The sequence below is a fragment of the Propithecus coquereli genome, unplaced genomic scaffold (assembly GCF_000956105.1).
Source record: "Propithecus coquereli isolate 6110/MARCELLA unplaced genomic scaffold, Pcoq_1.0 Scaffold11, whole genome shotgun sequence".
Classification (NCBI taxonomy): domain Eukaryota; kingdom Metazoa; phylum Chordata; class Mammalia; order Primates; family Indriidae; genus Propithecus; species Propithecus coquereli.
Genome location: NW_012134969.1, coordinates 3,194,770 through 3,210,285, shown reverse-complemented (window position 1 = coordinate 3,210,285; position 15,516 = coordinate 3,194,770). Strand labels below are relative to the sequence as shown.

At 46.2% G+C, this 15,516-nt stretch overlaps 1 protein-coding gene across 1 annotated transcript; it reads right to left on the bottom strand.

The window, feature by feature from the left end:
- Positions 1 to 2,651: 2,651 nt before the first annotated feature.
- RGCC (regulator of cell cycle) lies at positions 2,652 to 15,313 on the bottom strand. The gene is made up of 5 exons (XM_012649248.1): positions 15,171 to 15,313; positions 14,463 to 14,648; positions 6,079 to 6,186; positions 4,243 to 4,305; positions 2,652 to 3,002 (listed from the first exon to the last, which is right to left on the bottom strand). Exons 1-5 carry the CDS (start codon positions 15,217 to 15,219, stop codon positions 2,995 to 2,997), a joined length of 414 nt encoding a protein of 137 aa, XP_012504702.1. The 5' UTR covers positions 15,220 to 15,313; the 3' UTR covers positions 2,652 to 2,994.
- Between the last annotated feature and the right edge of the window lie 203 nt (positions 15,314 to 15,516).

Below are 15,516 nucleotides of genomic sequence, written 5' to 3'. Positions count from 1 at the left end.
TCACAAAGAAAGAAGCGCCAAATACAGTTAGAACCTCAACTGCAGAAAAGGGTAATAATAAAGTTACAGTGAGAATTAACAGCCACTGGTGTCCTGATGAGAAAGAAAGATTTATCCAAGGCAGATAAAGGCTTCCAAGCATGAACAAGAGCCAGATCCAGGTACGGGAAAAATCAAGTTTAGAAAACAAGTCAAGGGCTCATCTGACTGAAAAAGAAAATATTCCCACAACTAACATCATGCTTAATAGTAAAAGTGTGAAAGCTTTTCCTTTAAGATCAGGAATAGAATAAGGATGTGCTCTCTCACCAGTTCTTTTCAACACTGTGCTGGAAGTTCTAACCAGGACAATGAGGCAAGAGAAAGAAAGAAAAGGCAGTCAGATTATAAAGGAATAAATAAAACTATTTCTATTTGCAAATAATACAATGTTGTATGTATAATCCACACCAAAAAAAAAAAACCCTATTAGAACTAATAAACAAGTACAGCAAGGTTACAGGATACAAGATGAATATACAAAAATCAGTTGCATTTCTATATGCTAGGAATGAAAAATCTGAAAATAAAGTTAGGAAAACAGTTCCATTTACAATAGCATCAAAAAGAATAAAATACTTACGGATAATTTTAACAAAAAATGTGCAAAAATTATACTGCGAAAACTACAAAACAAAGTCAGGCATGGTGGCTCACACCTGTCATCCCAGCACTTTGGGAGGCTGAGGCGGGAGGACTGCTTGAGGCTAGGAGTTCCAGACCAGCCTGGGAAACATAGCAGGACTCTGTTTCTACAAAAAATTTTAAAAAGTAGCCACGTCTGGTGGTGCGTACCTGCAGTCCCAGCTACTCAGGAGGGTGAGGTGGAAAGATCACTTGAGCCCAGGAGTTTGAGATTACAGTGAGCTATGATCATGCCACTACACTCCAGCCTAGGTGACAGAGCAAGATCCTGTCTCTAAGGATTTTTTTTTTTAAAAAACCTACAAAACACACTTGAAAGAAATGAAAGGAGACCTAAATTAATGCTGTTAAGATGGCAATATTCCCAAAACTGATCTATAAATTCAATGCCATCCCTGTAAAAATCCCATCTGCTCTTTTTGCAGAAATTAACAAGCTGATATTTAAATTTATATGGAAATGCAAAGGACCCAGAACAGCCAAAATATCTTGCAAAAGATGAATAAAGTTGAAAGACTCACACTTTTCAATTTCAAACTTATTACAAAGCTATAGAAATCAAGACTCTGTGGTATTGGAACAAGGATAGATATATAGATCAATGGAATAGAATTGAGAATCTATAAATAAACCCATATATTTATAGTTAATTGATTTTCAACAGGGTACCAACACAATTCAATAGGGAAAAAATAGTCTTCTGAACAAATAGTACTATGACAATTGGATATTCGCATGCAAAAGAATCAAGTTGGACCCCTATCTCAAACTATATACAAAAATTAACACAAAGTGCATCAAAGACCTAAATGTAAAAGCTAAAAATATAAAACTCTTAAAAGAAAACATAGGGGTAACTCTTTGTGATCTTGGATTAGAGAATGGTTTCTTAGATATGACACTGAAAGCACAAGCAACAACAAAAAATTGACTTCATAAAAAAAATTTTTTTCGTGAGACAGGGTCTTGCTCTGTGGCCTGGGCTACAGTGCAGTGACATCATCATAGCTCACTGCAACCTCAAACTCCTGGGCTCAAGTGATCCTACTGCCTCAGCCTCCCGAGTAGCTGGGACTACAGGCACGCGCCACCATGCCCGGCTAATTTTTTCTATATATTTTTAGTTGTCCGATTAATTTCTATTTTTAGTAGAGACGGGGTCTCGCTCTCGCTCAGGCTGGTCTCTAACTCCTGACCTTGAGCGATCCACCCGCCTCGGCCTCCCAGAGTGCTAGGATTACAGGCGTGAGCCACCGCGCCTGGCCTCATGGTAGTCATATTTTCAATGTATGTCCTTTAGGTATACAGGGATTAGAGCTTTTAAATAATTTAATTCTGCTTATAAAGTACGCCTGCTTATTTTAGAGGAAGTTTCAAGGATAGAAGAGCACAGATAAGAAAATTAGGAACTCTTCTGTTTTTGTGCCTCTCCTCGGCCCCCACAGAGGCAAGTGTGGCTTCTATGTGCAAAGCACACCTGCTGAAAGCCTCGAACCTGAAGTCACCTGGACGTTCCGTCAAGGCCAACACCATCCAGTCTTCCTCAGTGCACGGATCTTACAAAAGCACCACATTTTTAAATCTTCCAGAGGCTCCAACTTTCCCTCATAAATTTAAGTCCTAGATTTTAAGTACAACTGTTATTTCCCCTTCAAAGAAAGAGTCCATGCCACCTACAAAGGTGCCAAGATTTGCAAAGGAGGGCAGAGACAGAAGGGAAGTCTAACTTCCAGCAAAACCACAATCCTCCAATTAAAACTTCCCAGTAGCCACCTGCCATCATGTCCCTCTGGAGCGCAGTGGAACACCTCCTTAAGTTTCCCATTCTCTTGTCTGCTGCAATCAGGCAACACCCAGGGTCTCTGCTAAGGAATCAAGATGCCTGATATTCCCACAAGAATATCATTTGAATGGAAATGTGTCGAAAGAAATAAAGAAAAAGAAAAGGAAGCTTATAAAATACAGACTCCAGTTCAAATTTTATTTGTATACAAAAATATATTATAATGGGAAAAGCATATTGACTATTTCCAACTATATATAATTACTTACAAATATTTTCATAGAAGCACTTTAAATTACAGGAAAGCTATGTTTTCAGAGAAAATATAACATTAGCATGGATCATCTGTTCTAATGTGCTGCAAGCAGGTAAACAAAGTCAGTTTCACTGTTTAAATTGCCCAGAGATAGGCTCAAGGGCTGATCATAAGGTGAGCACACATCGCTGTCCCCTGTGGCAGCAAATTCTAGTAGCCGATTTTACCAGGTCCTTGGAGCTTTCTGAAGCTTCACCCAAAACTCCTCATTTCACATACCTGTAAATGGGAGATAGTTATGGTTATCCATTCACAGCAGCTCACAATTCCCATGCTTAACCACATCACACCATCTCAGACATGCATCAAAGCACCAAACTTAATGCCAGACCTCCCACGTAATGTGTGTCTGACGAACTGGAACGGTGGGGCGGCCCGCTGTGATTTCCATAAATTACACAGGCTTGTTACATGGGTCTAATACAAATCGTGCTGTTATTATCATAATCTCCGTCAAAACGGGCGTTGGTCTTCTGATGTAGGATGGTGCAGCATGTAGGGAAGGGGGCAATGAAATCTTCAGGTCAATAGAGATAACACAAAGACTTTCTATCTGATATTTAGGTTTGTCTGATAGAGTGTTAAGAGCAGAGTTATTGTTAAATAACCAGCTTTAGATCTAATTTTTCAGAGTTTACCTGGCTCTTTAGCAAAGTATAGCATAAAATACTTCTTACAGAAAATCAACCCTTTCACTGAAAAATTAAAGGGCTGGGATGAAATTCTCCTGGCCCACTCTGTGGCTCAACAAGAGTAGAGTTGCTGGGACTTCTATCCCAGAAGCTCAAGGTGGTCCTCTGGGCTCTTGCAATGTTGTCCTTTTGAAATAGAGCATGTATATATATTACAAAGGCCCCTTTCCTCTAGACCCCCTTTGCAGTTATAATCTGATGTCTTCAGTTCCCAACATTTTTGGTCACACAAAATGGGTTACCATTAATGTCATTCCCAAATGGGAAGCAAATATAGCTTACTTAATCCAGGCCGTTTAGTAATCGGCATAGGTCTTTGGTTACAAGGTCTCCCCCGCAAGCCAATTCTCTCTTAGAGGTCAGACCTCGCCAAGCCCCTGGATCTAACCTGGGAAAATTACCCTGGCCCATGAGGCGGAACCCTCCGGAGTAATGCTTGTGTGGTTCATCAGCTCATTTCTTTTCTGCAAAGCCTGCAGGCCATCGTGATGGTAAAACTCCAATCTTGCTCACTCTCCATTTCTCAAACAAAGCACCATTGTTTGCTGGTGACCTGTTCTCACTGTTTGGAAAGGCACATGGTCTACTTTAATGCAAGCTTATCCTCAGACTTTCTTTCCAAGCCACTAGGGTCCTGTTTCTAAACCTAGAGGAGACTTATGATGAAACTGTCTGCCCCCAGGCAAGCTGGTTAGCATTACGGCTCTTTTTCAGATGTGTTGGTTAGTTTTCTGTTTGATTTTTTTTAATACCAGGCATGTACTCACTTGCTAATGTTCTGTCAAGATCAGCAATGAAGTCTTCTAGCTCTTTTGTGTCTCCTAATTTGGCTGTGAAATAGGAGAGAGAGAGTTCAGTTTCTATGTCAAAGACAGTTGATGACCCTATGTTTTCCAGGATTATGGAATTTCCAGAACTAGGCAATGGATTATTTCCATTTTACATCTATCTCTTTACCTTCAGAGACTGCTAAAGAGTGTCCTGAACCAACGCTATGTGTCTGCTCCAATGTCTAGTTCCGGAAAACTCAGAAACTGATTCTGGAGACTGGACTCAACGTTTCTTCCTTTGTTAGTTCATCACCTCCTTCTCCCGCCACCCCTCCCTCCCCCCACAACCGGAAGAAGAATCTTCCTTCATTGTCTTAAAAGTTTGGGGGAGAGTGAGCGGCAGGAAGGGAAGATAAAGAGTTTTGGTTTTTTGATTGTGCAGGATTTGAGTTATCAGTCAGAGTTACTCGGTGAGCCCAGCACCGTGCGGAACACACACCCAGATTCTGTAACGCCTGCCGCACGTGCTTTCTGGCATGTTCTTTCTTGTGCTATCACCCCAGGGCAATACTGCAGCCCGCAGAGTCCCTCCAGTGTGAAACGAATGAAGGGCGACTGCTTCTTGTCAAAATGGTACAGGGAAGGCCACATGAGGCTGCTGGGCCCGGGACAAGGTAACAAGTCCTCACCCTGACTTTGTTCTCTCTATAGCCTGAGATGGATCGTTTTTCTGCCTATCTTACTTTTTTCAGTAGAGTTCATCATTCCTGCCTTTCCTGAAATGCGTCACTGGATAGTTTCATTAATTAACCCCTGCTAGCTACAAATGGCTCATTGTTCTCAGTTTTCAAGTCAATTTGCCGCCAGGGGCTTTTTCCCCTCTTTAATTCCTACATCTTGAGGATCAGGTAACAAACTGGGCACGTTTTAAGCCACTTTCTAGACGTCTCTGCCTCTGAATTCAACAGATCCATTACAGACTGGGGCCCGGAGAGTGGCAGGATCCCCAGTGCCTGCTAACGTGGCTGTGCCAAGAAGGGAATTTTAAAATGTCTCTTTTGAAAAAAGCGAGAAGTTCTGTCTTATTGCCAGGGTGAGGAAAGAGATGGAACCATCATATTTCTTTTTAACTATGTTCCATTTTTATGGCATTCTGCAACTATTTTCGGCAAGTATAACTTTTTGTAAGGAAAAAAACTCCTTTTGTTTTCAAAAGGGCACTTGTCCAATACAAGAGAACATTCAGCTCTCTAGCTGGAGACACTTTACCAGTTCCAATAAATAAGAAACTGCTCACGCATCTTTAAAAACTTTTTAGGTCTATTAATATCACAGTAGAGACAGGCTGGAGCTGCTATTTCGAATCATGTTAGATCATCACTTGTCTCATAACGACCACGCCATTTAATTGCTGAATTGGTCATCGGAAAGCATTGGTTAAATAGTTAACGCAATAAAAACAATCCTACTTTTTGCAAAGGTGAACTGCCGAGTTTTAAATTCTAGAACCAATCAGTCTGGTAGGAGACTCCTAAGAAGCACTGTCATTTGTACTCTTGGTCACACCACGGGGACAGAGACTAGGCTGGAATCTACAAGTTTCCTCTCTCACTGTGAATTCAGGTTTCTGCCCTAAATTACCTGGTTTTGTTTTCACTCTGATCAAAATCCTGAGAAATAACAAATTCCATCCCACCCCCTACTGTACTGAGATATTAGTCTTATCTGTCTGTTTTGCACATTTGGGAAAGATTGGTTAGGGGGAGAGAGAAGGGACTGAGAAGAGGAGGGGAATAAAAAAGAAAAAACTCACACCCCAGCTAATGAGCTTACCTTTCCGAGGAGTGACAGTGGGAGTGAGCAGAGCTGGGGTAGAGTCTGTTGGAGAATTCAGTTTTTCATCACTGAAGCTGAAGCTGTTCCTATAAAGTGAATCTGCACCTTTCGGGAAAGAAAATACACTTTTTAGACATAGTATTCATTAGACTAGAGACTCATCACTCTATGGTCTATTGACGACCAACAGTTTGTCTCCAAAAGAAGCAAAAGTTGCAAATCTATAGTAAAGAAAACAGGTTGATTTCCAGATTTCATATTTATACCCCAAAATGATTTGAGACAGTAGCGAGTGTGTGTGTGTGTAAGCGTGTGTCTTCAACCGAGTACACCAGAGGTCTCTGCTTCCCTACAAAAAGAAGGGTGTGACAGGATCACCGAGACCAGACCACAAGCGCCAACTGACCAGGTGTCTCACCGACAGCTAAGCCAATGCTTGGCTGGTTGGTGGGGTATGGGGAGCGGGGGAGTTTTAGACAAAAAGAATCATTTTATGTGAAAAATGGCCCTCCTGTCCTCTGAATCCCCAAAATACAAACATAAGGTGTCCCGTGAGTTAATAATCTTCTCTTCCTGCTCAAGAGAGGTTTTCCTAAGAGTTTGCACTCCGGGGATAAGCTAGAAGGTCAACGAGGTTCCTTCTCCTGGAGGTTCATCTATTACAGACACTTGGAGTGACTTCGTGGCTCCCTCTGACCTGAGTGACAACAGGGTGAGGTCCCTGAAGCAGGACTGGGCTGGGAGTCAAGGGAACCAGCTCAGCTACTAAGTACATAGGTGCCCTTGAACAAGACAGTATCTCTGGGCTTATCTGTCAACAAAATGGGAAGATGGACTGAGTAATCCTTAAAGTCCCTTCCAGCTCTGAAGTTCTGAGATTCTCTACGTCCTGCCAAGAGGAAGGAAACCAGCCCACAGCCAGCACCGCTGTGCAGCTGTGACACAGACAGGAGATGCTGGCAGAGCAGACAGCGGAAGCAGGATGTGGCCAATGAGGGCACAGCCTTCCTGGTTAGAACAAAACACAAAGCCAGCCAAGGCTGTGGCACAGGTGAGCCCTGGAAAAGCTCTTCAGGTGCGAGAGGGCAGGGGAATAATGGGGCCCACCCGCCCCTCCTTCTCCTTGGGATCCTTTCTCTTTCAGCCAATGACCTCCAGCTCAGGAGGGGACAAAAGCATCTCTCTTTAGTCCCCTTAACTCAAAATGAACTTTCCTAAGTTACAAAAGATAAGCTCAGTATCAAAAGAATCAGCATTTTCAGAAGCGGAGGTTTCTGGTCCCAAGAGAATTCAGCTTCGTCCCTACAAGGCTGCTATGACGTCTCGGGTGCCTCCCTGGGCTGCCTTCCCCACCTCCCTCTCCTGACCAGGCGGCCCGGCTGCCATCTTATCTTCCTGGCCTACACATCCATCTTGCCCACTTTTCCAAATATGCCCCAAAGATCCCTGTGACCAACACTCGCAATCTTTTCTTGCTTCCGAGGTCCAGCCCAGCTCACCTAAGAGGACCACAGTCATTTCAGGGTTTTGATGAATACCTACTGAGATTCAAACACCGAACCTTATTCCCACACTTCCCCAAAACTATGTGCCTCAAAATACTGGTCCTTTGAAAATAAGAGCTGTGTGATCAACGATATTTGAGAAACACCAAACACTCCTGGTCATTCCCATGTGTATTCCCATGGGAAGACTTGTGGGTAAAACAAAACAAAACAAAACCAAAAAACCAGTTTAGTCTTAGTTCCCAAGAGTTCTTGACCATGTGACACTTTTTTGTGGCACTCCTGTTACAATTTCTCAGGGCACTTGTTCACTGGGGAACTCAGCTTGCGAAGCCTTCTGCTTGGTTTGCCCGCTGAGCCGCCTCCAGAGGAGCAGGCTGGGTCTTCCCGAGGGAAAGCCTCTCCCCTGCACACAGGAAAGTGTCATGCCCATTGCAGACCCACGGGGCAGCATCACTGTTTGCCACCGCGCAACAGTCAGGAGAATCGCCACAAACAGCTTGAGGAACTTGTGGGGAGAAGATGAGGCGAGATTTAGGGGCAAGAAAACCACACAGGGTCCTGGAGAGGCAGACCTCGTGCCCAGACTCCCAAGCCAGAAGGCAGTGATACGATGCCCTTGGCACATTATCTTCGGCTCTGAAGGGCACCCGAGAGCTTTGTCCCCAACCCTGGCCTGGAGACTAGCTGGCCCAGATCTCGGGAGCCACACCTCTGGTCTCTATCTCCCAGAAGCAGCCGGCACTGGAGAGCGAGTTTCAATGCCACCCCTCACTCCACCCCACCCTGCATGTACCACAGGCCTTTCCTGGCCTTGGACTTCATCTCTGTTCTGCCCCGACTCTCCAGCAAGTTTACATCCACATACACACATCCTTTGGGGGTGTGGGGGGAGCACCACAGTATGCTCACCTTACAGGCAAGTAGACCAAACACTACTGGGTTTTGGGGAAAGGAACAATCCAGACATGGAAATGGCCATTGCAAAAGGGGATGGTAGGAAAAAAGGAATCCAGTGAAGTTTCAAGAAAAACTCAAGGTAACTTGAGTAATTTGGGGAGGCTCTGTAGAGAACCAGCCATAGTTCTGGGATATCGCCTGGGCTTCCCTCTGATCCTTTAGAGCCCGGCCTACATGCTAAACGCTTTCTTGATCCTAGTATTTTTCTCAGACTCAGAAAATATATAGACAGACTGACGGCTACTCCCACAATGCGGGAACGAGAGGGAAAAACATGGTCGTTGCAAATATGTATTTATATATAAACATATGTGCACGGAGGCACGTCAGCACAGCATATGCTCACTTCCCCTCTCCCCGCCTCCGCCCCGCCCTAACCAACCACACACACACACACACACGCACACACACACACACACACACACACACATGCACACATACGCAAGCGCACGCGCGCACCAGCCCACACCCGGCTCATTGCCACATGGGATTCCACTCTCTTTCCATGAGGTGCAAGTCTGGGGCAGACCCGATTCCAGCTTCTGAAATGTTCACCCTTCAACCATCAAAGAGGAAATGAACCGCCAGCATCCTTGAGCCAAACCTGCCAACAGTTTGGCTGCTGTGGTGATATTCTACCTGCCATTCATGGAAAAGATGAAAACAGCAACCTCAAGAGTCCCAAAGCTACGCCACTGTCAGGAGTGCAGCAAGAGAGGCCACATGCAAACTGTATGACCCTGTACAAGTCGCTCCGTTTCTTCCTTGGCAAGAGGAGAATAATAACCTAGGCACTCCTTGCACGATGCCTGTGGTTTTAATGATTTTTATTCTAAAGTTCCCGCCAAAATGGACACTAGCATGCCCAGGAGGAAAAAGGTCATCGTGGAGAATAAAGAGAATCAGGATTCTTTTTTTTTTTTTTTTTTGAGACAGAGTCTCACTCTGCTGCCCAGGCTAGAGTGCCGTGGCGTCATCCTAGCTCACAGCAACCTCAAACTCCTGGGCTCAAGCGATCCCCCTGCCTCAGCCTCCGGAGTAGCTGGGACTATAGGCATGCGCCACCATGCCCAGCTAGTTTTTTTCTACATGTTTTTAGTTGTCCAATTAATTTCTTTCTATTTTTAGTAGAGACGGGGTGTCTCGCTCTTGCTCAGGCTGGTTTCGAACTCCTGAGCTCAAACAATCCGCCCGCCTCGGCCTCTCAGAGAGCTAGGATTACAGGCGTGAGCCACCGCGCCCGGCCAAGAATCAGGATTCTGGGCTCAGGCTTCTTTCTCTTCTTCAGAAAGTAGCAAAATTCCTAAGTTTCCCTTTAGATGCCTCCCAAAACAAACCTCCCAAGGACAAACCCCCAGCATACAGGTACCCCAAGCTTTAGACCTCTCTTTACTCCTTCCCCAATAAAATTTCTTTCCATGGACTTTTAGGAACTTAGAATGAAGAAAATCTCACATGCAAAGCGTTGAGGTAGATTAAAAGGTGAGCAAGGCCTGACTTCCTGTTCTTTTCACTCTGCTGAATTGTATTCCTTGCAAAATAACAGGCAGCTAGTCTGATGAAATGACAGCAATGTGTCACTGGCTGATAGCATATTAACGTATTATCACCCCACCCGGGCAGCAGGTGCTGCTATTAATAGGGGCTCAAGGGACTAATAACGGTGATGATTTGGGGAGCCTTGGCAGGGGGTAGGGCTGGACATTTTAGGACCTACAACTTCTACTTCAATCAGCTCCAAAGTCCCATCGCAAATCCCCCTTAGAAATGTCCTAGGTAAGTCCACTTAGTGTACTGAAGCCAGGAACCTCAAATTGTAGGATCACATTTTCTAAGACACCATTGAAAGAAATAAAAACATATTAAATATACAACCATCTAACTTTAGGAGCACTAACGGAGCTTGAGAAACTATGCTGTGAAAACAAAGGGTTGTTGAAAAGGTAGGTGTGTTTTTTCAGTCTGGGGAGTTGGGAGAAAGGTAATTTAGGGTTAGCACATGTCAATGTGCTACTCTAGAGGGAAGTAAAACCACAGAGAGTAAACCGTGCCCAGAGCGCCTGAAAATATAGAACAATCCCACACGTTTACAGCAAGCAAACCATAGTAATTAACGGAGAAAGAGAAAGCCTTGGACCTCTCTCCCTTTTGCCACAGGGAATGGCTGGGGGGGTTGGGAAGTGTAGAATTCTCCTCCTCAAAATCTAAACTCTGAGAGCCTCACTAAAGTAGCATAGAATTAAAAAGAGCCCCTTTTCTCTATTTCTCTACTGTTGTCCCAGCTCCTCTTCTGCGACTGTTCCATCCCTCTAGACACCTTGCCAGGGATCAGAGTGAGACCTGTCACCCACCTGGAATCCCTAACACAGTACCAGGGCATCCTGAGGGCTCCTAACTGGCCTTATCCTCTCATGGCTTGAACAAGTTCAGGTTCTAGTCTCAGCAGCTCCCCAACCACATCAGCCATCTGTCATGCTAGTCCCCTCAGGGCCCATAAGGTCCCCTCTCCCAGAGCCAGGCCCAAATAGTCTAGGCCAAACAGTTCCTCCTTCCCTAACCTGGTCCTACAATATCCTAACAGCTCTAGCACACACAGTAGACCCAGACCTTTTCTATCAAGTAGCAAAACACTTCCCCCCTCAAAGGAAAAATGTATGTGAAACCCCAACACATCAAAGATATAAGTTCACATCACTTTTGAAACTTAAGTCAACATTATAAACTTCTTATAAAGTCAACCTGTGGAAACAAATTAATACACTGGTTAAAATTTGGAATATATTGAGTTAAAATTTCATTAAATGTGAGAAATCATGAGGTGTACTTTTGCAGTTTTGAAAATTCCAAAAAGAAGCTATGTTTTCAAACATAAATTCAAACCAAGGATATTCACAATTTCCAAAGCACCTCTCCTGATCAAGTTTGAAAAACACTGCCCTAACTCCTAATTGCATTGCCCTTTTACTGCTGAAGTTAAAATGACTCCCACTGAAGTGCTTTACGTTTCCCGTTAGAACCCAAGTCTATGGGACAGGAACAGGCTCATTTCGATCAACTACCATTTGACTCCCGCCTCTCGTGTGAAGTTATGCTGCAAGTGTTATTTTGGTCCTCTTCCTGTCTTAGGAGGCCTCCCTGGAAGAGGGAATAGCAAGTAATATTTCCTTTTTAAATATCTGCTTTTCTTTCCTAAGTTACTGGCTTCTTTGGGTAGAAGAAATGTTTATTTTTTCCTTTGGATGCAAGCAATCTATTTTTTTTTTAAATATAATAAGAAAAAGAAGTGTTCTTCAAAGAACAGAATTACTGTTTTGATCTACCTTGCAAGATTGGTGTACTTTCAGACAGAGCTATAAAAGCAAAAGCCCAAGAAACATTGGTTTATAGTTTCATATGTAACATTTTCATGCAAGACACTGGCTCCAATGTATCTGATCTGTGTGATACAGCTGGTGTGTGCATTTTAATGTTTTTCTGAAAGCATGAAACAGAGCAAATATCTTCTTCCTAATCACGAGCTTATGAATGTTTCTAATCTCATGATTAGATAGCATCCTTCCAATTTTGCAGCTAGAGAAACTTTGGCTTACTCATCACGCAGGGCCTTTACAAGGGTTCAGCCTGGGCTCCACTGACCCTTCCACATGATGGCCCCTCAAAGAGACACCTTCAAAAACAACCATCACTGATAAATCGGCAGGTGATCTGGGCTCAATGGGACTTCAGTCTATTCCCCTGGTTCCCATTCTAGCCAACCCTCCATGGTGATAAAGCCAAGCCTTAGAGAGAAAGACCATGTGGTTTTGCTATTTTATCAGAAGAATGGAGATAACAGTGCTTCCCTTTTAGGACTGTGGTAGAGATCACATGAGATCACACATTCTAAGAACAGCAAAGGGATCACTAATGGTAAGAGCTACTAGATAATAACACCTTGGTGAAAGCAAGCTGCTGTTATTACCATTATCCTGGTGTGTCTCCCTTTTGGTGAGCTAAATTTCAGTAGGCTCTAGGATCTACCTCTCTCAAGCATTCTCTTCCACAGAACAGTATTAAACAGATAAATGAGTACAACAACTGTCTATGCTCAGTTCTTGACAGCAATTAAGATGCACATATTATTATACTTTCTTAAGAAATTACTATTTAGATACACACAGCTCCTGCCAAGACTATTTCTAACCAGTCTTGCAGGGGATGAACTACACATTTAAAGCAAAGACAAATGTCATCCGAGCCTTCTTTATTCCCTCCCCATGACTTCCCTAACCACCAAACCAAGGGTTAGTTTAACAGCTAACAACAAAAGCAGAAAGCAAAATACACACATATACCCTAAGAAAAACTGCAAACTCTATCCCAAATATCTTCCCCTCAAACTGTTAAGAATGTGTTTCTAGGGCATTCTCTTTGAGCCCCCTGAAAACAGATCCTAGATCTGAAATCCCACCCAGTGGAAGCTGCACTCAGCCATGAATGGGCAAGTTCAGACTGTATTCTAGCTGAGCAAGGCTGGGACTTAGAAAGGAGCTGTTCTATGCCACAGAGCAGCAGTGACAGACTGTCCCAGCTTTCTTTTCCATGGGAGAGAGAATTTGGGTTTGATGAATAACTTGCTCCATGCCCCAGTAGAAGAAAACATATATAAGTTTGGCCACAGGTTTTGAGACACATTTTCAAAAATTTTAAGACTTCCCTTTGAAATTGGAAATGAGTGGCCTGATCATTAGCAACAAACTCCAAAAATTCTAAATGGAAAATTAAGAGCACACTCTTCCATCCCCTTTCACCTCTAAAGCTGCAGCTTGGTCTAAACCTCTGGCAGTGCTGCCAAGGAAACTGGAGCTGGAACTCAGGCTTCTGACTCAAACCATGACCAGGGTGGCGACGGCCTTTATCCCTTTCCAGGAGGACAGCTAGTGCTCAAGTGTACCACTGAGTCTTTGCCCAGTAACAAGGAAAGCTCCAGATTCCAAAACAAGAGAACCACAAGGAAAGGCCATTACTTTTACTTCCAGGGTCAAGGAGAGCAAAGGGGTTGATATTCATGCTTGTAACCCATTTAGGGATTAAAACCTGAAGAATATCACAGAAGAGTTTAAAATTCACTTTGAAAAACAACACTCATGTAATATTAAAAGGTCACCAGATTTGCTGTTTGACACCTAAACAGGTATCCATAATCCTTCCAGGACATTTGAGCTCCTCTCTCAATTTTTTTTTTTTTTTCCACAAAGCTGTTTAGGACAAAGAGGCCGTGGGGAAGTCTCCCCCATGAGAAAGGTCACCAGGAAGCACCCATGCCCATCTGCTCTCTGGCTCCCCCTCCAGTCCGGGTGGTGGATGTGGCTGCAAGAGCGACACTTTCTAAAATACTTGAGCTCAACAGTGCCAGAGATTCTTGCAAAACTGCATGCAACAAGTCTGGGAGCTCAGGACCAGGAGAAAGTGCAAGAAGAAATTTCGAATATCCCAAGAACAGCAGCTTATGAAACCTTTCCTGGTTTCACAAATATTTCCGTGCTGTGCCCTTCCATGTCCCCACCGCACCCTCCCATTCCAGTGGCACTTGCCCCACATGCTCTGCAAAGTTATGCTGAGAAGGGACAGGCGGAGAGGCGGAGAAACTGGAAAAGCCTGGCTCGGGTTCAAGGAGTCCCATCTGGCTGAGTCGGGACAAACTGCTCAAACCCTCCTGCCTCACGACACACCTGCAGGCACTTGCCCTCCAACGGCCTTCCCGTGACCAGCCTCAGGGGCCCACCACCGCTCGGCCCACCGCGTTGAGCTTTAGGGCTTGGCTCCTGGAGCCCATCCCTCAGTTTACAGACAACCAAATTGAGACTGCGGCCTCAGTGGGCCAGGTACTGGGAGCCGGGGGTCCCGGGCACCCTCCCAGCGCGGGGCCACACTTACTCTCCGAGTCGCTGAAGCCGCTGCTGTCGCTGACGCTGGCGCTGCTGCGCCGCTTCATGCGCTCCAGGTGCTCCTCGTAGTGGAAGTGGCGCTCGTGGAAGGGCGACGCGAAGTCTGCCAGCACCGCGTCGAACTCGCACAGCGCGTCCGACAGGTCCTCGGCGGCTGCCGAGTCCAAGGCCGGAGCTGGGAACAGGGACGGTGGGCTCAGCTGATGGGGGTCGGGGGTGGCCATCTCTCCCTGGGGCCAGGAAGGGCTGCCACCATTCCTGAGGATAGCTGACATTCACTGCGCGTTTGCCAAGTGACAGCCACGCAGTGCTGTCCGTCTTTCAATCCTCCTCTCACCCGCCCGCCGAAGCGCGTTCTGTGATCAAGCGCATTTACTCGGAAGGAAACTAAGCCTCCGCCGAGCCTACGGTTCCCCAGCTCATCGACACAAACTCTTTCCCACACGCTGTCGGGTACTTGTCCCCACGCCCGTGCCCCCGTGGGCGCGCGCGACCTGGCGGCGGTGGGAAGACTGAGTCAGGATCGCCCGTTACGTGTCGCCCAGCCCGGCGGCGGGAGGGAGATGGACCCGGGGCAGGGTGCCGCGGGTGAGGACGGAAGGGCGGCGGGTGTAAAGGGACGGCCCGGGACCCCTCTTCTTTCGCCCCCCACCTTCAGTGCCGGGGCTTTACGGGGCCCCCGGGAACCCGCACTCACCTGCGGCCGCGGCGGCCGCGGGGCTGCCCTGCGCGGCGGGCGGCTTCATGAGGCGGCTGCGCTGGGCCGGGCGCGTGCGGAGGGTCCGCGAGGTGCGGCCGGGGACCGTGCGTGCGCTGGCGCTCGGGCCGCTGCCGGGGCTCGCTCTGCCGCGCGCTCCCGCCCTGCCTGTCCCTCCGCCCCGATGCCCTCGCCTCGCCGCTCCCCGCACGGTCCGCGCGCCCGCTCTTTCGCCAGCCCCACCGACTTATAGCCGCGGGCGGGGGCCGGGGCGGGGGCGGAGGCGGGACCGGGGCGGGGCCGCTGGAGCCGGAGCCGCCGGGTCTGTCCCCGCCGCCCTCCGGGG